This window comes from Lontra canadensis, unplaced genomic scaffold, assembly GCF_010015895.1.
Source record: "Lontra canadensis isolate GAN:19392208 unplaced genomic scaffold, GSC_riverotter_1.0 scaffold107, whole genome shotgun sequence".
In the NCBI taxonomy this organism is placed as follows: Eukaryota; Metazoa; Chordata; class Mammalia; order Carnivora; family Mustelidae; genus Lontra; species Lontra canadensis.
Window position 1 is genome coordinate 3,917,515 of NW_022631101.1, and position 19,454 is coordinate 3,936,968.

Here is a 19,454-nt window from a genome sequence, read left to right on the forward strand (position 1 = left end):
ACACACATAACACACACTCTGAGTTCCTATGGAGGCAGTTGGTGGGAGGGGGCTGTGGAGGCGACATCAACCTCCCTGGGGGGCCAGCGACTTGTGTGGCCGCCTGGGGAAGGGGAGGGCCAGGTGGCTCTTCACATGTTGCTCCCTGAGCCCTACATCTGCCCCTCAGCTTCCACAGCCTCCCAGTCTGTGCTCCCTTCTTTCCGAGACCCCCAAGTCTAATTGGACCCTCACTGCATACCTAACTTAGGGAAGTCCTCTCCCTCCTGAGAAGGGTTGGCCTTGTGCCCGCCTTCCCGAGATGGTTTGGCCTCAGCTGCCCAGATCATGGCTACCCTGGTATCCTGCCTCTGTCCCCACTGCTGCCGGAATTCTGCCTGCTGCCCAGCTTCTGTCGGCTGATGAGGTTTTTTTTGGGGGGGGTGTCTCGAGAGAGAAACATTGATGCCCAAGGACGGTGTCTTCCCCATGGCTGGCTGCGAGGGGCAGCAGAGTCATCAGCATAGCTGACTAGTGCTGACCCCAGGAACCCAGACTCTCCCTGACCCCTGGCTTCCAGCTGCCTGGCTCCTCGCCCTTTCCCCACACAGCCCCAGAGGGGTCCTGGAGCCAACCCAGCCCCAGGATCAGGTTCCAGCCCCTCAGCCCATGGAGGAGGCCCTGCCCCACTTTCTGGCCTTTTCTCACATGGCTCCAAGTTCTCTATTCCAGTTCCATTCAAATACACTTTCTGGAACACTTTCCATGCCTCTGTGTCTTTGGATATACCGTTCCCTCTGAAACCTCATCCTCAGTTCCCCTGCTAAAGTCCTCTTCATTCTGTAAAATTCAGTTCAAGCGTAATAGCTAAGAGGCTTCATCCTGGCAACTTTCTGTCTTCTGATAAGTCCACCGTGTGTGTGTGTGTGTGTGTGTGTGTGTGTGCACGCGCGCAAGCGCACACACCCTTCAGCAGGATCCCAGCCACAAGGATAGAAAGGTTTAGTATAGAAGAAGTATTCTCTCCCAACACAAGACATCCTAGGGTAGGGTGATTCCAGGGAACCACTTCCTCCCATAACCTAATTCTGCTGTGGCCCCAGAGTGGCTGCAGCTGCTCCGGATATCACATCTGCACCAACAGCTGATGGAGGAAATCAGCAGAGGCGACAAATCGGAGCCTCCTCCTACCCCTGCGTGCCAGCGCCTGTTTGCCAACACACCACTGGGCATAGCGTAGGTCCGGTTTGGTACCCACAAAGAGGACGAAGTGTAAAGGAGGCTCAAATGATAAAAGTTATCTGAGGAGACGCAAAGCCCCTGGGCACCAAGGGTAGGCAAATCTGCTGGGAGGTGTCCTGTGTGGCTCTGGCAGAGCCCAAGCCAGTGGCCTGGAGCCAGCTGGTGGGCCTCCTCGAGGAGGCAGCAGTGCAGGGAGGGGCCGGAGGCACATACTTTCCACCCTCCCTTGCCCCACCAGGCAGCTGGGATGGACAGCGACCCTCGGCCAGGCATTGGCAGCCTGTGGCCCAGGGACCCTTCTCTACTTTCAGAGGCCCTCTGAGGCTGCAGGCAAGGGCCTCTAGCAGCATGGAGTAAGGCCTCAAGGGAAGGTCACGGTCAAGTATGATCGCAAGGAGCTACAACCAGGAGGTGTGGACCCGGAGCAGCTCCCCCCTCCAGAAAGAGGAAATTGCGGGTCTGGAGACTGATGTGGAGAGATGGGTCAAAGAACTGCTGGGTGACAGTTACAAACCCACTGAGGCCTTTGTCTCTGGCCTGCTGGTAAGATCCCAGACTTGCAGAAGCCTGAACACACCCCAGAAGTAAGGGTTTTCACTGCCATTGTGGGGACTTTTTTTTTTTTTCCTGTTACTGAACTGATGGGACTTTAAAAAAATTATCTGAGAGGCTCATTAACAACGCAAATTCCCAGACCCTGAAATATCCAAGGGAGGGTTCTGGAAAGTTACACGACCTGCTGTGAGTCCCGGCTTGAACCCCAACAATGACCACAAACAGCAGCCACAGCCACTCGGCTTCTGGAAGACTGGGAGCTGAGCCTCACTGAGCCAATCTGGAAAATGGGCATTAAATGGTAGAGTTCTTTGAAGGATCCAATAATAATACACATGAACAGCATGGCTCCTGGGTTGAAATTTGAGATCAGCAAGCAGTAATTTGTTATTATATGATCACATTTATGCAATTAGTGTCCCCGGGCACCTGTCGGTGACTTCCACATTGGAGGAAGTCCCCCATTCCAGCTGCCCAGGACCCTTTTGTGTCAGGCTTCCTTACTCTCTCTCCATCAGTAGACTCTAAGTTCCAAAGGAGCCAGGAGAGGGAGGCTCACGTCTGTCAAGTTTGTGGCCCCATACAGCAGCATCTATGGCTAGCATACATGGTCAAGAACCAGGTCATCTCTGCCCCAAAGACCCCTCTGCCCCACCACTGCCTCCCTGCCTGGCCTTTTGTTCTAGTCTTAAATCAACAGGATTATTTTGACTATTTATGTATATTTGGAAAATGATTTCTTGGTTGCTACTATTGGTGGTCATTTCTTACAGCAGCAGCGAGACACTAATACACAGCAGCAAACATTTCTATAGCACTTGGAACATGGCAGGTGCCCTGCCAAGCACATTATATGATCTCAGTAACAGCCCATTTCATCTTCACATAAACACTGTGAGGCAATCACCGTCATCAACTCCATCCTACAGATGAAGCGAATAAGAGAAGCTAAGTCACTTGCCAAAAAGCCCACAGCTAGTAAATGGCCAGGCTGGGACTGGAACCCTGGTCCACTGGACCCAGTTCATGTGAAGTTCTTTTTGGCACTGAATCTGTGCTGAAAATTTTCTGGTGAATGAGTTAATGGGGGGCGCCTGGGTGGCTCAATCAGTAGAGCGTGGGACGCTTGATCTCAGGGCCGCGAGTCCAAGGCCCAAGTAGAGTGTAGCGCTTAATTTGAAACAAACAAACAAAAAATTGTTTTAAGATCTTATTTATTTATTTGACAGAGAGAGACATAGCAAGAGAGGAAACACAAGCAGGAAGAGTGGGAGAGGGAGAAGCAGGCTCCCCGCTGAGCAGAGAGCCCGATGTGGGGCTCGATGTGGGGCTCGATCCCAGGACCCTGGAATCATGACCTGAGCTGAAGGCAGGAGCTTAACAACTGAGCCACCCAGGCGCCCCCCCCCCAAAAATTTTTTTTAACCAGCTAATGAGTGCACACTCTGCTCCCTGCCTGGCACGCTGTCCACTCATCCGTTCTGTGGTTGTGACCTTTAATTTCCTAAGGGTTTTTCTAACACTTGGATATGACTCTATTGATCAAAACGCTGCTGTCTTCACCTTCACACTCTATCACCCACACAGGAGCTCCTCGACCCTGCCCAGATGGTCCAGTTGATCCCTCTAGGTTTATCTTTCACATTCTCCCCCATTCCCAACCTGGGTTCCAGACTCTGACTTCTTTTCTTTTTTTAAGTAAGCTCTGTGCCGGAACTTGGAGCTCGAACTCAAGACCATGGCAGGCAGTTCAAGTGGAAAATCTGTTTCCTTGCTTTTCCAGCTTCTGCTGGCACCTGCATTCCTGGCCTAATAACCCCTTCCTCCAGCTTCAAAGCCAGCAGCACAGAATTTTCAAATACCCTGCCCTGTTTTGAGGTTCCTCTGCTCAGGTTGAGTTTCCTGCCTTTCTCTTCTAAGGTCTTCTATAATTGCAACGAGTCCACCACAGAATCCGGGGAAAGCTCCCCATCTCAGGAGCCTTCACAGTGATACCTGCAAAGTCCGTTTTATTAGGTCAGGTCGCATGGTCACAGATTCTGGTGATTACAGCAGGGACGTCTTCGGGAGGGGGTGATTACTGTGTCTGTCACAGGTTGTGTCTCTTTCTCCCACTAGAGGGCGGCAGAGAGCAAAGCGAGGTTGTCCCTGGACATCAACCAGCACACGACCAAGTCAAAAGTAAAAATGTTTGCTCAGTGAATATGTGAGTCATGCCGGTTAGATCTTTGTTGTCTCCTGCTGAAAACCCTTCCACGTCTTCTCCAAACCGTTGCTGACCCCTCCCCAGCCCCATCTTCCATCCCACTGACCCAACCATGCTGGCCTGTTCTGGGTTCTCAGAACATAACAAAGCACTGAGATCCCATGTGAGAGCAGAGAAAGCATCTGTCTCATTTCTGATGTGTCCTAGGGACCTAGAGCAAATTAGATGCTCAGTAAATACCCGTGCTCTGTCTGGGAGGACAAGCTGTGGAATGACCCCAGAGGCTCTCTCTGGAATTCCTGGCTAGAAGCTGGCTGGCACAGGGTCTTCCCCTTTTGCCATGATTTCAACGTCCTCCAAGGTCTGCCCACAGTGTTTCCTGCAAGTTCTGGGAAGTGCTGGTGCCCAAGCTTAGAGCTTTGCCATGCTTCCAGCACCATTGTCTTGCTTGTCTCCACAAAGAGAGTAAGAGCTAGGAAGCAGGTGTGTTTCTCAGGTTACAGACCCCCCAGTGTGGCCACTTGAGCCCAGCCAGGTAGCCCTTGCCAGCAGACATCAAGAGAATATATATTCACTGATGTTCTACCTCTAAATTCTACATTGTCTTATACCCTTTGTTAATCCCTTGGCTCTCACTCCAGGTCCCAGAGAGGCTATCATCTGCTTGCCGGCGGTCCACCCCTAGCTCCTTATCAGACCTTCAGCACACAGGATTCTTGTCCCAGGGCAGTGATCTTCCTAACTTGATTACGAATTAAACACAGCCGTCACAGTTCAGTGTTTGTACTAAACCCCACTGAAAGTTTACATTTTTGAGATTCAGTGTATACATAGTGTGGAGTTAGTTCACCCATTTTTCTTGCTGTGTGGTACCCTGTTGTTAGAATTTGCCACCGTTTGCTCATGGGTTTTTCTACTGATGGCTCTTCCCAATTTTGAGCTATCACGGCCAATGTTGCAATAATACACATGCCCTCCCAGGCACACATCGGACAGTTTCTCAAGGGTATGTGTCTTCTGCCCATAGTGGAAATTGCTGGATCACGAGGCACCCTCCTTTTCTCCTTTACCGGATATTGCAAAATGATTCCTCTGGGTACAGGGACTCACTGCCAACAATTTTAAGTCGTAACATTTCATCCTGAAACTGTTTAAGAACTTACAAAAATAGTACAGAGAGCTCCCCCTTGTACCCTACAGGTAGCTTCCCCCCACCCTGCAACCCACCATGCGATGATATCTTAGGTAAATATAGTGCATTGTCAAAGCCAGGAACTGACATTGCTACATTATTTAATCAGCTGGTTTGTTTGTTTGTTTGTTTGTTTGTTTTCTTTTTTAAGATTTTATTTATTTGAGAGAGAGCACAAGCTAGGGGGCAGGTAGGGGCAGAGGGAGAGGGAGAAGTAGACTCCCTCGCTGAGCAGGGAGCCCGATGCCCGACCCTCAGATCACGACCTGAGCCATAAGCAGTCACTTAACCGACTGAGCCACACAGGAGCCCCTGAAACTCAGACCTTAACTGAATGTCTACAAGGAAAGAGAAGTGCACAGATTTGCCGTGGATGAAGTTGGCCAGCCCTTTGCCAATTGACTTAGAGAATAATCATTTGATATATTTTACATTATAGACTCTGGAGCTCAGTTAATCCTCTTCAACAGGTAGATGCCATTGTGACTTCAGTTTTCGAACGGGAAGGTGAAGCTCTGATAGGGAAACCCTTTGCGCAAAGCAGTACAGCCAGGCAGTGGCAAGGAGGGGCTGGGACCAGTCAACCTGGCACCTGGGCTCTTAAGAAGCGAACAGACTGGTTTCTAAGACTTAACGGTCTTTGGAAACAGCCAGTTTGCACGTCTTAACATCCTGGCTGCGAGACTTCCAAAAAACGACCATGGCTTTCTGGGATTGTTTCTCCTTCTCTAAACAGCGAGTGACAGAACCCAGTTCGCAGATCTGTGGTGAGAAATTGGAAGGGAGGAAAGTAAAGCACGGAGCTGGGGGCCTGGCCACGACAGGCGTTCTAGAAATATTAGTAATGTTTATATTTGCTATTACTATCTTGCCCCCCCCCCGAGGCAATTCCTAAGGGTGCCCGGCTTTTGGAGCGAAAGAGTCAGGGGAAGGAGAAAGGGCGCCAGCTCCGAAGGTGACAAGGGAGGAAACCTCCCCACCCAGTCCTGCAGGGCCTGGCTGGCGTGTGGGTAGAGCGTGCAACTCTTGTTGTCGGTGGGGACTTCAACCCCAATGTTGCCTGTAGAGATGCAAAAGGAAAAAAAATTTCACGTGGTTAGAAGTCTCCATCGGCGACTCAGGGAGAATTTCTGGTCCCACCCCTCATAAAGCAGAGCCAATGGTGCGCTGCTAGAGTTAAATAACCTTCTCTTTTGCGTCCGGACTGGAGGGGTGCGCAGGCCTAGTGGCCAATGAGAAGTGGCGTAGGTGCAAGAGGCGGAGGAATGACCACGCCCCCGGATGGGCGGGGCACCAGGTTTTTAATTTCTAGGCGCAGGTGGCAAGACCTTGGGACCCCAGGTTTTGGCGATGGCGGTGCGCTGGGGCATCGGGTCAGTCGGTTTTATCTCCAGCGACTTCACGACCGTGCTGCGAACGCTGCCTCGCTCCGAGCACCAGGTCCACCTTCTCTCTGGAATCCTCTGGGAGAGCAGGCCTGGGAACCGGGACTCCTGGGTCTAAGGGAGGAGGGAGCCAGGGTACCCTACTCCTTTCTCCCTACTTCTGTCCCGTGAATTCGACTTTCGTCAAGTTCGGGAGGGGTTTGTTCTGAACTACTGCGAAGAAAACAAATGTAGGTATTAGGGGATTTAATAATCGCTTGCGCCAGATCTCTCTTTTCCAGGATCCGTATCCAGCCCCCGTCACGTCCTCCCCCGGGACCCCTTCTCTTCGCATCCTGGTGGACGTAATTTTTCTTATCCCGGGCCCTTCTCCATCACCTCCTTCCCATCCACCTGCCGCAGCCTCCCAAGTCTGACCCTAGCGTCCTTCCAGGTGGTGGCGGTAGCAGCCCGAGACCTGAGCCGGGCGAAGGAGTTTTCGAGGAAACATGACATCCCCAAGGCCTATGGGTCCTATGAGGAGCTGGCCAAAGACCCGAATGTGGGTGAGTGACACATGCAGCCGAAGCCACCAGGGCGCTGGTTCTAGGCTGCCCCGTAGGATAAACAAGGCTCCGCGGGATGGCCCAAACCCTGTGTGCTTCTGGAAGGGGCTGGGGCTGGGGGGACAGAACTGTAGGAACGAGTTGGGTCTGCGATTAACAGTCTAGCAAGAAATTGCGTTTGTTAACAAGGTGTCCGTGGTTTGGAAGGGGCCTGAATTTGTGAGCCTCTTAAGACTTTTTTTTTTTCTTTTTAAGATTTTTATTTATTTTATTCATTCACTCATTCATTCATTCATTTGAGAGAGAAAGAGCGTAGCAGAGCTCAAGCAGGGTGAGCTGCAGAGGGAAAGGGAGAAGCAGGCTCCCCACTGAGCGGGGAACCCCATACTGGCTCGATCCCAGAACCCAGGCATCATGACCTGAGCCGAAGGCAGACGCTTAACCAACTGGGCCACCCCCGCACCCCAGGCACCCCTGTTCGGGCTTTTTTTTTTTTTTTTTAAGATTTTATTTATTTATTTATTAAAAGATTTTATTTATTCATTTGACAGAGATCACAAGCAAACAGAGAGGCAGGCACGGGGGGGGGGGGTGTCGGAGAAGCAGGCTCCCCAGCGAGCAGAGAGCCCAATGCGGGGCTCAATCCCAGGACCCTGGGATCATGACTCGAGCGGAAGGCAGAGGCTTTAACCCACTGAGCCACCCAGGCGCCCCAGATTTTATTTATTTATTTATTTATTTATTTATTATATATAATTATATATAATAATTTTATTTATAATATATAATTATATATAATAATTTATAATAAAATAATCATATAATTATAATATATTATATTATAATTATAATATAATCATTATAATTATTACTTATTATCCTTTTATTTATTTATTTATTTATAATATCTGTAAAGACAGATATTACAAGTAAGCAGAGAGGGGTGGTGTGGGAAGCAGACTCCCCGCTGAGCAGAGAACCCTATGTGGGGCTGGATCCCAGGACCCTGGTATCATGACCTGAGCTGAAGGCAGAGGCTTTAACCCAGTGAACCACCCAGGCACCCCTGTTCTGGCTTTAAGTAAGCTGTGTGGCCTGGGCTCCTATGTTCTGGAGTGGCCTGGATGGGTGGGGGGGTGCAGAACGTTAGAGCTGGACAGCAACCTGACTGGAGTTAGGCTGCCGGAACTGGCATTTTCCTCTTCTGCTTGCCCTTCTCAGTTTCCTCATTTGTAAAACAGGCGAAATAACAGTATCTGCCTCTTGGTGGTATCATGACAAATGACTTCATGATCATTTTGGAAGGTTGGAAATAATCTGAAGAAAATGAGTTACAGGAGAGAATGGTTAGCTCCTTCCTAATGGGACAGGAGGCTTGACCCCTAGGGTGGGACTGACCGTCCTTGGTTGGTGGGACCCCAGTTCCTAGCTTGTTGGGGGTGGGGCCTCGACATTAGGGGCAGGTCTAGGACGTCTGGGGTGGCCAGGGCTCCTAATGTCTCTCCCTCCTTCCTTCCAATCCAGAGGTGGCCTACATAAGCACCCAGCAGGTCCAGCACAAGGCTGCAGTGTTGCTATGCCTGGCAGCGGGCAAGGCCGTTCTGTGCGAGGAGCCCATGGGCACAAAACTCTGCGGTTGCCGAAGCCTGATCCTGAGACCTCTTTCTCATGGAGGTGAGGGTGAAGGAGACATTCCAACCTCCAACAGAGTGTTTCGTGCCATTACTAAACATGGCTGCCAGTGGACTTTTTTGGAGGAACACAACAGAAGGGTGTGTCAAGAACAAAGACGGTGGCAAAGGGAACTATTGTTGGTGTGTTTTCCAGAATGTAGTTGAGCTGGGCCATGAACTCTACTAGCAACATCTGTCAGGAGTGAGAGCCCTTGCTTAGCAAACATCAGCCCCCTGAGTGGTATTTTGTCAGCTTTTTAGAGAAAAAGTGGCACAGAACAGCAATAGGCTGAGTTTGGGGGGATTTCCAAGGATATTGATCAGAAGGACCAGGGCACCTCTACCTTACCAACTCTCAAGGTCAACCTGTCTTTGCTTTTGCCCTTATCAGACATGGCTACCTCTATGGGACCTTTGACAGTTTGCAGAGTGCCAGTAATTAAAATGGTTGTCCAATGGCGCTAGATAGCACCAGCAGTTAAGATGGCTACCAAATGACCTTTAGGAGCTATTTTCACATTAAGGAGTATCCTGGTTCTTAGATGCTGCCTTGCCATAGATTCTGCCAATAGTAGCAATAGCTGCCTCTTACTTCCCCATGTCCTAGCTAGCTGTCTTGTGCCCAGTACTGCTCCCAGTCTGCAAAGTTCTCTATGCACAAGGAGGAGATAGTCCAGATTTACTCTGGTTCCTTGGTGCTTCTGGTTCTCACTGTGCCTCAGCAGTGCCAAAGTGCTGAATTTATTGCTTCCTTGCTTTTATTGGCTCCAGTTGTGTTCCAGATCCAACCCTAGGAACTCTGTATTCGTAATGGGTTAAGACACAGACTCAGTTTTCAATGAGCTCAAGGTCGGCCATGGTCACAGAAATGGGCTATCGCGATGCCCAGTTGCACAGACTTTTGTAGATACAGTACCAGGCAGTTGACAGAACCCAGAGGCATCAGCCCAGCGTGGGGGATAGTCAAGGAAGTTTCCCTTAGGTAGGAACTGACCCAAGCCGTAAAGGAAAAGTACAGTGCCCAGGTAAACGGGTCAGAGAGGGAAAGCAGAGTTAAGACTTCCAGAAAATAAGAGTGGGCAGATTTCATGTCTTTAGTTGAACTTGACCTTGGACAGGCTTTAAAGTCAGAGGAGACTCTAGATTCCATCTCACCGGTTCCTAGCTCTGTGATCTTGGGTGGGGCAAGTAATTTGAGACAGGGCCAACTCTAGGAGTGGGAAAGCTGCCTCTGGGACCACGTGGAGGGTGGTCTGGAGTGGGGAGACCCTTTGTATTCGGTTGCCAGGGCTGCAATAACAAAGTACCACCACAGACTGGGGGACTTCAACAACAGAGACTTATTTTCTCCTACTTCTGGAAGCTGGAAGTCCACAGTCAAGGTGCTGGTTTCTCCTAAGGCCTCCGTCCTCGGCTTGGAGATTGCACTCCTCTCCCTGTGTCTCAGGTGGTCCTTCCTCAGTGTCAGTGTCCTCATCTCTTCCTGTCGGATGAGGGCCTGCCACAATGACTTCATTTTAGCCTAATTACCTCTTTAAAGATCCCATCTCCACACTGGGAGATCCTGGGGTTGGGCGGAGGGGAGCCGGTTAGGACCTCACCCTGAATTTGGTGGCGACACAATTGAGCCCATAACTACTGGGAGTCTAGAAGAATGGTCCAACTAGAAAGGACAAGGCCAGAGTTGGGGCCCTGGAAATGGAGAGGGGAGGAGAGGGGCAGAGAGACTCAGGGACAGGACACAACCTGGGGACTAATGAAGGCTCTGAAGGGAGAGGGAGGGCTCTTGAGAGGACAGTGGGGAGCAGCGGGGAATCCCTCATGCTGGGGCTCCAGAAGGGAGAGGAACTGGTTGGTTAACTCATGGGTTCTGACGTCTTTCCTTCCTTTTCCATTGTCCTGCTTTCTCCCCTCTGTGGTGTGCAGGGCATCTGGACATGCTTCTTTCCTGCTATAGAAGCTCTCAGGTCGGCCGTGTCGGGGGATCTCCGGGTGGCTCAGGCAGAATTTGGGAAGGACCTCACTGGCATACCCCAGATCATAGACAAGGCCCAGGCTGGCGGTGCCCTGTTGGACTTTGGTATCTGTGTCCAGTTCATCTCCATGGTCTTTGGTGGGCAGAAGCCCGAGAAGATTTCAGCCATGGGCAGGCTCTATGAAACAGGTACGGTCTATCCTGGACTGTATGAGCACAATAAGGGTGATCCTCCCTCACTGGGAGCACTGAACTAGGGATGAGCCTCCTAGCCCCTAAGAATCAGGTTAGACAGCTATAGGAACTTCGTACCCAAAGTCAAAGAGCATTAGAGTGGAGAGTGTGGGCAGGTTCTGTCCTGGGATTTGCTGTGTGGTTTTAGCCAAGGCACTTAACGTCTCTGAAACCTAGTTACTGGTAAAATGTCAATAATAAGGTGGTCAGAAGGGAACCGGGCTGGCTCATTCAGTAGAGCATGTGGGCTCTTGATCTTGGGGTTGAAAGTTCGAGCCCCACGTTGGGAGTAAAGAGAGACAAAGAAAGAAAGGGGAACTGAGGTTGTCATAAAGTTAATGAAGTCAGTCTCTCTCTTTTTTTTCATCTGGCTAGTGTGGCCTCATTCACATGGTGGGCTCAGTTTCAAGCCCAGTAAAAAGCAGGCCCCAGTATGCAAGCTTTTTTCTTTTAAGATTTTATTCATTCATTTGACAAAGGGAGAGATCACAAGCAAGCAGAGCAAGAGGGAGAGGGAGAAGCAGGTTTTCCGCTGAGCAGGGAGCCCAGTGAGGGACCTGATATCAGGACCCTGGGGTCATGACCTGAGCCGAAGGCAGATGCCTAACTGCCTGAGCCACCCAGGTGCACCCCCCTTTCTTTTCAGCATACATTGATTTTGGTAACAGCTTTACTGAGATATAATTCACATACCGTACAGTTTATTTATTCAAAGTGTACAATCCCATGGCCTGGAATTATTCTCCCATCTCCCATACCCCTGAGCCCTCCACAGCCACTCTCATCTCTTCTCTGGCTCTGGGGATTTGCCAGACATGAGACACTTCACGCAAGTGGCATTCGACAATACGCAGCCTTTTGGGTCTGCTTCTTTCACTTAGCATATGTGTTTTTTTGTGATTGTTGTTGTTTTTAAAATTTTTTAAATATTTATTTATTTTGGGGGGGGAGGGAGAGAGCATGTGTTGTGGGGGGAGGAGCAGAGGGAAAGCAAGAGGGAGAGAAGCCGATTCCCTGCTGAGTAGGGAGCCTGACTTCGGGTTCGATTTCAGGATCCTGGGATTGCGACCTGTGCGGAAACCAAGAGGCCAACACACAACCGGCTGAGCCAGGTGCCCAGCACGTGTGTTTTTAGTGCCTCATTCTTTTTTCACTGCTGTGTTAGAGACGATGTCTCCTTTTTTTTTTTTTTAAGATTTTATTTTTTTATTTGTCAGAGAGAGAGCGAGAGCACAAGCAGGCAGAGTGGCAAGGAGAGGCAGAGAGAGAAGCACGCTCCCCGCCGAGCAAGGAGCCTGATATGGAACTCGATCCCAGGATCGTGACCCAAGCTGAAGGGAGTGGCCCAACCCACTGAACCACTCAGGCGCCACCCCCCCTTTTTTTTTAAAGATTTTATTTATTTGACAGAGAGACACAGCGAGAGAGAGAACATAAGCAGGGGGAGTGGGAGAGGAAGAAGCAGACTTCCCGCCAAGCAGGGAGCCCGATGTGGGGCTCAATCCCAGGACCCCGGGATCATAACCTGAGCCAAAAGACAGATGCCCAATGACTGAGCCACCTAGGTGCCCCAGTGTTCCATAGGTGGGATTTGAGACCAGGCCTTCTCCTGTCCTGTGCCTTCCCCAGGTGTGGACGACACGGTCACCGTGCTCCTCCAGTACCCAGGAGAGCTCCACGCCAGCTTTACCTGCAGCATCTGTGCTCCGCTCTCCAACACGGCCTCAGTGAGCGGCACCAAGGGCATGGCAGGTGAGGTGCGACTGACCGAGCTGGGAACCTGGGCCCCTCGCAACAGGAGTGGGCCAGTTGTGGTTGCCAGACCCGGCTAGGGGCTGAATCAGCCTTTCTCCCAGCATTGCTAAGGAATCAATCCTCGACTACCAGGCCATGGGATGGGTTTGGACCTCTAGGCTCCTTCCTGAAGGTGAATTCCCTGGCCTGTCAAAAATCCTTGATCCGGGCGCCTGAGTGGCTCAGTGGTTAAAGCCGCTGCCTTCAGCTCGGGTCATGATCCCAGGGTCCTGGGATCGAGTCCCACATTCGGTCTCTCTGCTCAGCGGGGAGCCTACCTCCTCCTCCTCTCTCTCTCTGCCTGCCTCTCTGCCTGCTTGTGATCTGTCAAAAAAAAAAAAAAAAAATCTAAAAAAAAAATCCTTGAGCCTGAGGAGAAACCAGTTCTTATAAACCATGCTTAGAGGGCCGATGGGGCCTGTGGAATTGCTTCCAGGATTGGGTCCAGGCATTACCAAAGATCGGCCTCATTGGGCTTCCTGGGGCTCTGTTGCTAGAAAGAAATCCTGTTCTTAGCAGAAGAATTTGGACCTTGCCTGGGCACATCTCTGTCTCCAGTTTGGCCTAGACTTGGTAATGGGAATATTGTTGGCTTCCGGGGGCTCTAGGGCCAAAAAATCAAGTCTCCTAGTAAATAAGAAGATGCTGGATTGTCTAAGTCTCCTCCTTGCAAAGGAGATTCACACACATGTAGAGATAAGCCGTCCTCGAGGCCTAAGCATCTGGTTAGAGAGGGGTTTGCCCCTGGATTGGTGAACGGACAGTTTTCTATTGTGACAGTTCTGTGGCTGAGAAGCAAATCCCCAGCATTGGGTAGGAGGGGGACAAGCCTTCTTCCTACCAGCTCCCAGTCACCAGGTGTGAGAGGGAGGCCCCCCGAATATCCTTAGGCTGGAGCCCATGGTAGCCACCTCTTCTCTCCACACCAGGTCCTCGAGCCCTGCTAGTGCCCAACAGAGCTGGTGGTGAAGGGAGAGCGTAAGGAGTTCCCGCTACGCCCAACCCCAGGCAAGGAGCTCAATTTTCCAAATGGAGCGGGCATGGTTTATGAGGCCAAGCATGTCCGGGAGTGCTTGTGAAAGGGTAAGGATGTGAAGGATGGGTGAGAGGGTGGCAGGGTGGAGGGGCAAACCTGGTAGGAAAAGCGGGCTGCTCCCTAACACTCAGCTTCTCTAAGTAGCTGTCTAGAACTACAATTCCCAGGACCCCCTGGGGCATCCGTCTGGAAGCACCATGTATGACTGTGCCTCACAGGATTCAGGGAATGGTAGTTCTTTTGATCTTAAAGGTGTGAGTCAGAAGGGGTCCCTAACTGTACTCTCCCCCAGGTCTGAAGGAAAGTCCTGTGATGCCCCTGGCGGAAAGTGAACTCCTGGCTGACATCCTTGAAGAAGTGAGGAAGGCCATTGGAGTCACCTTCCCCTAAGACAAACGCTGATGTGTGCCCTGAATAAAAAAGGCGTGGCTCCCACAGAGATTGTGGCAATGGTGGTTTGGTGGGAGCTGGAGCAAAGCGGTTGCCAGAGGGGTCACTAGAGAATAAATTGGTAGAAGGATGTGGGGAAGGGGAGAAAGACAGGGTCAGAGCCACATTTTTTTTAAAAGATTTTATTTATTTATTTGAGAGAGAGAGAGAGAGAGAGAGCGCAACAGGCAGAGGGAGAAGCAGGCTCCCCGCTGAGCAGAGAGCCTGATGTGGGACCCAATCCCAGGACCCTGGGATCATGACCTGAGCTGAAGGCGGAAGCTTAACCGACTGAGCCACCCAGGTATCCTGAGACCACATTTTTCACAAGCTCTTAGAGCAGACCCCCGTGGGCAGAGCTTGTTTTGCCTACCATACCCTGTGTGACCTGGGCAAGGACTCGCCTGTGGGTAGGAGGTGTGTCCCTAAATGTACTTTCCTGCAGTCTCTCCCTGCCCCTGTCTCCTCCTCAGTAAAGAAAAGACAGTACTGACCACCCTCTGGTGAGAGTTCAATGAGATAGTATATGAACAGCCCCTGGGGGCAGGGTAGATTCTCAACAAATGTTAACGGATGGCCCTTTCGCTTTGAGGTCAGGCTTTTTCCAAACCAGTGTCTAGAAACTCCAGGCCTCCATTATGGTACAAAAAGTCATTTTAACGGGAGAGAAGGGATTTCCCTTCCATTTCTTTCTTTTTATTTTTTTAAGAACGTGAGAGAGAGCACAAGCAGGGAGGAAGCAGGAGAGGGAGAGGCAGGCTCCCTGCTCAGTATGGGGGTTGATAGCCCAGGACCCCAGGATCATGACCTGAGCCAAAGACAGATGCTTAACTGACTGAGCCACCCAGGCGCCCCTTGCCTTCAGTTTCAGTGGCCTTATTGGCAAAGCCTGGGTCATAGGCCCCTCTGTGTAGCAGGTTTAGGATGTCTGTCCCACTAAAATTACAAGCAGTTAGTCAGGGGCTACATGTGGGTGGCTGATCAGCCAATTAGGGTTAACTCTGTGCTCTAATCAAGGTCTAACTTTCCTATTTTTCTGTAATAGTTTGTGTAAGTTCGGTGATGTTGCAGTAACAACCCCCAGATCTCAACATAGCAAACAGGTGTATGTCTCACTGGTGTTATGTATTAGCTGAGGGTTCTGGTCTGTATACGTCTGGTATCTAGGCTAACAGAGCCACTAGCATCTGGAGTCCTGCCAGTCACTGTGGCCAAGGAAAGAAAGTTCTGGAGGCTTTGGTACCAAAACTTAAATGCCCTAACACATAAACAACATACATAATCTCTTGTAATTCATGGGCAAAAGCTAGTCACACGACCTTGACGAGCCAGAGAGAGCCCAGGAAGTCCAACTCTACCAGGCTCTAGAAGATGGAGATGGATACATTGGATTTACACTACAAATTCCAACTTGGAGCAAATAAGAGAGATCAGACATCAATCAAATGAGTTTTCTATTATTTTCTATTCCAAGTCCCCTTATACATTGTTCAGCTATCACTACACTGGTTTCAGCCCTCTGCTTGCTTGGTTTCCATCTTTTGTGTGCAAACATGGCTAACATCACTGTAATCACTCACTTAAATGATGGGAAAGTATTCGAAGGACATATGGCTGCTCAGCTAAAGACTACATTTCCCAGGATCCCTTGCAACTACGTCTTGCCACATGGGTAGGTGCTGGCCAATGGGATGTTTGCAGCGTCTGAATTACGGCCTTTTTTAAGCAAAAAGGATGGTCTCCCTTTCAACCTCTCCCTGATACTGGAGTAGAGATGTGTTGTTGGGCATTGGTGTGTCAGTCTTACACCATGAGACAGAAGCCACGTTTGCGGATGGTGGAGCCACAAGCTAGAAAGCTAGAAGAAAGACACGACAATGGAAGTGGTCAGGTCCTGAGGGCTGCAGCGGGAGTTGGCAAGCCAGAAACCCAGGGGAACTGATGTTTAGTTCCAGTCTCAAGTCCAAAGGCTGGAGTACCAGGTGCAAGTCTCCTCAGGAGGCCTGCAGCTTGAGATGCAAGAAGAACTGATGTTTCAGCGTGAGCCCGAAGGCAGGAGGAAGGCTGGTGTCCCAGTTCAGAGGCAGTCAGGCAGAAAGAATTCTTTCTTACTCTGAGGAGGGTCTGCCTTTTGGTTCTAGTCAGGCCTTCCCCTGATTGAATGGGCTCACCCACAAGAAGGAACTTTTAGTTTGCTTTACTAAGTCACCAATGTAAATGTTAATGTCACCCAAAATACCCTCACAGAAACACCCAGAAAATATAAGGCCAGATTTCTGGATACTCTGTGGCCCAGCCAAGCTGACAGAGAAAGTTAAACACACACTCCCTGACCTTGGAACTTACCTCCCTATGTTCATATCGCATGCGATGGCATCTTCTTGGACTTCCCATGATAGGTCAATAAGCTTCATTGATGTTTAAGTCACTGTCACATTAGCCTTTCCTAAAGCTGAATTAGTGGGCTGCCTTGCATTTTCCTGAGATCTCTCCTGTCCCACTCACTTCCCCTCTCGTTGGAGTTCCTCTCATTCCTCTTCCCTTGAAACTGAGTGTGCTCATGACTCAGCCATAGTCATTGCAACATGGCAGAAAGTCAACCCCCATGACTTGTGCGGTTGTCAGGAAAGGCCATGCAACGTCTTCCTTGCGAGCTGAAATACTCTTGAAACCTTCAGCCATCATACCTGAAGCCCAGACATCCTGAAGCCACCAAGTCACAACAAAGCCCGAACTAACCCACACAGAAGCGATGTGGAAAGCCTGGAGACTCTGTGAGGAAGGAGATTCTCAGCCAGTGGGTTCCGACCGCCCCGTACTCTACTGTTCGAGCCCCACTGCCGCCTGACTAAAAACACTGAGCGGCCCCAAGCTGGAACTGCCCAGCTAAGCCTTTCCTGATTCCATCACCCACGGGCTATGCAAGATAAAAAGATGATTCCTGCGGTCTGAAGCTGTGAAGCTCTGGGATGATTTGTTATGCAGCAGTAGCTGACCGGAACCCCTGATACCACAGCTTTTAGAACATGAGAGATGGATTCATTTTCAGTACGTCGAAGCAAAACAGAATCCCCAAATCCTATCTAGTATTGCCCACCCTGCAAAATTTCCTAGGTCAGCCACCAGGGCCCACTGCTCCTGAATAACTTTGCACCCACAACATAAAGGGCTCCTCATCTCCCGGTGCTGGTTTCTATGGTGGCTTTCAGTGACCTCTACTTCCTGGTCTTCATGTCCTTGTGTCTCCCCTTTCCTGTGGGTGTGCTGGATCTAGTGATCTGCTAAAGGCCAGGGGGCTTGGGATGTCCCTTCTGAGACTAAGTGATAATAGACGGACGTCAGCCCTCCTTATACTCCTGTTTGCTCACTGTGATGCCGTGTTGTGAGCTTCCTTATGAAGAGGTCCCACGACAAGGAAGTAAGGATAGCCTGTGGCCAGCAGCCAGCAAGGAATGGAGGCCACAGTCCAACCTATCTCCAGGAACTGAGTCTTCCCAATAACCATGGAAGCATGGTTGGAAATGGGGGCGCCTGGGTGGCTTAATTGGTTGGGCATCTGCCTTTGGTTCGGATCATGATCCCGAGACTCTGGAATTGAGCCCCACATTACGCTCCCTGCTCAGAGGGGAGTCTGCTTCTGCTTCTCCTTCTCCCACTCCCTTTGCTCATGTTCTCTCTCTCTCTCTCTCAAATAAGTCCATACAATCTTTAAAAAAAAAAAAAAAAAGCTGTGTGAAAAAAGGAGTTTTTTTGGAAATGGATCCTTCCCCAGCTGAAACTTTGGATGAGACCAGAACCCCAGCTGACCCCTTTTTGATAGCCTTGGAAGAGAATGTGAAGCAGGGGCCCCAGGGAAGCCACACCCAGATTCCACCTATCACTTACATCTTGTAATATAAGTCTGTAACTTTAAAATAAATATCTGTACATTATATTTTTCTTTGTTAGAAGAGTCTTAAAATACCAGTTTCTCTCCTCTTTGGATGTACTGTAAATAGCAGATGCTATTAGCTTCATTGTCCTTTTTTGTTTTATTAATTTATTTGAGAGAAAGCAGGGGTGGGAGAGGCAGAAGGAGAGGCAGACACCCCGCTGAGCAGAGAGCCCCCACCCAGGACTCAATCCCAGGACCCCAGAATAATGACCCAAGCCAAAGGCAGATGCTTAAACGACTGAACCACCCAGGTGCCCCAGCTTCATTGTCTTGTAATAACGTGTAAGAGAGGGGCACCTGGGTGGCTTGGTCAGTTAAGCAGCTCTTAGTTTCAGCTCAGGTCATGATATCAGGGTTCTAGGATGGAGCCCTGTGTTGGATTCCCTGCTCCGTGGAGCATCTGCTTGAAGACTCTCCCTCTGCCTCCCTCTGCCCATGCTATTTCTCTCCCCCCGCTCTCTGAAATAAATAAATAAATATTTTTTATAAACGTGTAAGAGATTTTTCATTACCAGGGAGCCATGGGAGGGCTGGGAGCAGGGGAAGGCCACGGTCAGCTCTGGGTATATAGTAAGACCCTTCTAAGTCTGTGTGGGGGGGATGGACTAGAGGGGAGGGACTGGAGGCTGGGAGGACATGGAAGAGGCTGGGACCTATGAGTGGGGCTGAGTAAGAAAGCTCTTGTCTAAATGACACAGCTGTCAAGCCGGACACCTGAGAGCACCCATGAGAACTCCTGTGCAACTCTAGAAAGTTCAGCTCCTTCTCTGGGCCTCAGTTTCCTCATCTGTAAATAGGCCTTTATTGTCTGAGATGACTTAGTCATCTATCGCTGTGAAATGAATCGCTCCCAAACGTTCAGGCTTAAAACAGCAATAAATATTATCTCACACAATTCCTGGAGGTTGGAAATCCACACGTGGCTTGGCTCGGTGCTTCAGGTTCAGTGTCTCTCGTGAGGTCGTAATCAGGACACTGGTAAGGGGAGAGAAGGGAACAGAACACTGGCTGAGCGCAAAGCAGAAGCCAACACCCTGTAACCACCCCCCCACCCCTCCCATTCTCCACTACCCCCCCTACCTCCCCCCCTGCCATGGGACACATGTGACACTCTTCCAGGAATCTCCCAACTATCTTAATGTTAACGCCTTGTTAGAGGGAAAAACAACCTGAACTTGACAATGGCGAAGCCTCAGGTATCTTGTAGGTCCTCTTTAGCATATGAAAGTTCTTTTGAAAACTCCTTTTTTCCTACCTCCCCCTCCCAACTTGTAG

General features: G+C 50.2%; 1 protein-coding gene across 1 annotated transcript; it reads left to right on the forward strand.

Moving 5' to 3' along the window:
- The first annotated feature begins 6,419 nt into the window (after positions 1–6,419).
- DHDH (dihydrodiol dehydrogenase) lies at positions 6,420–14,218 on the forward strand. Its single transcript, XM_032838929.1, is given in 8 exon segments — positions 6,420–6,614; positions 6,993–7,104; positions 8,629–8,729; positions 8,731–8,778; positions 10,704–10,941; positions 12,616–12,743; positions 13,710–13,863; positions 14,109–14,218. Coding segments are annotated over 8 exon segments (981 nt in total). The 5' UTR covers positions 6,420–6,524.
- The last annotated feature ends 5,236 nt before the right edge of the window (positions 14,219–19,454 follow it).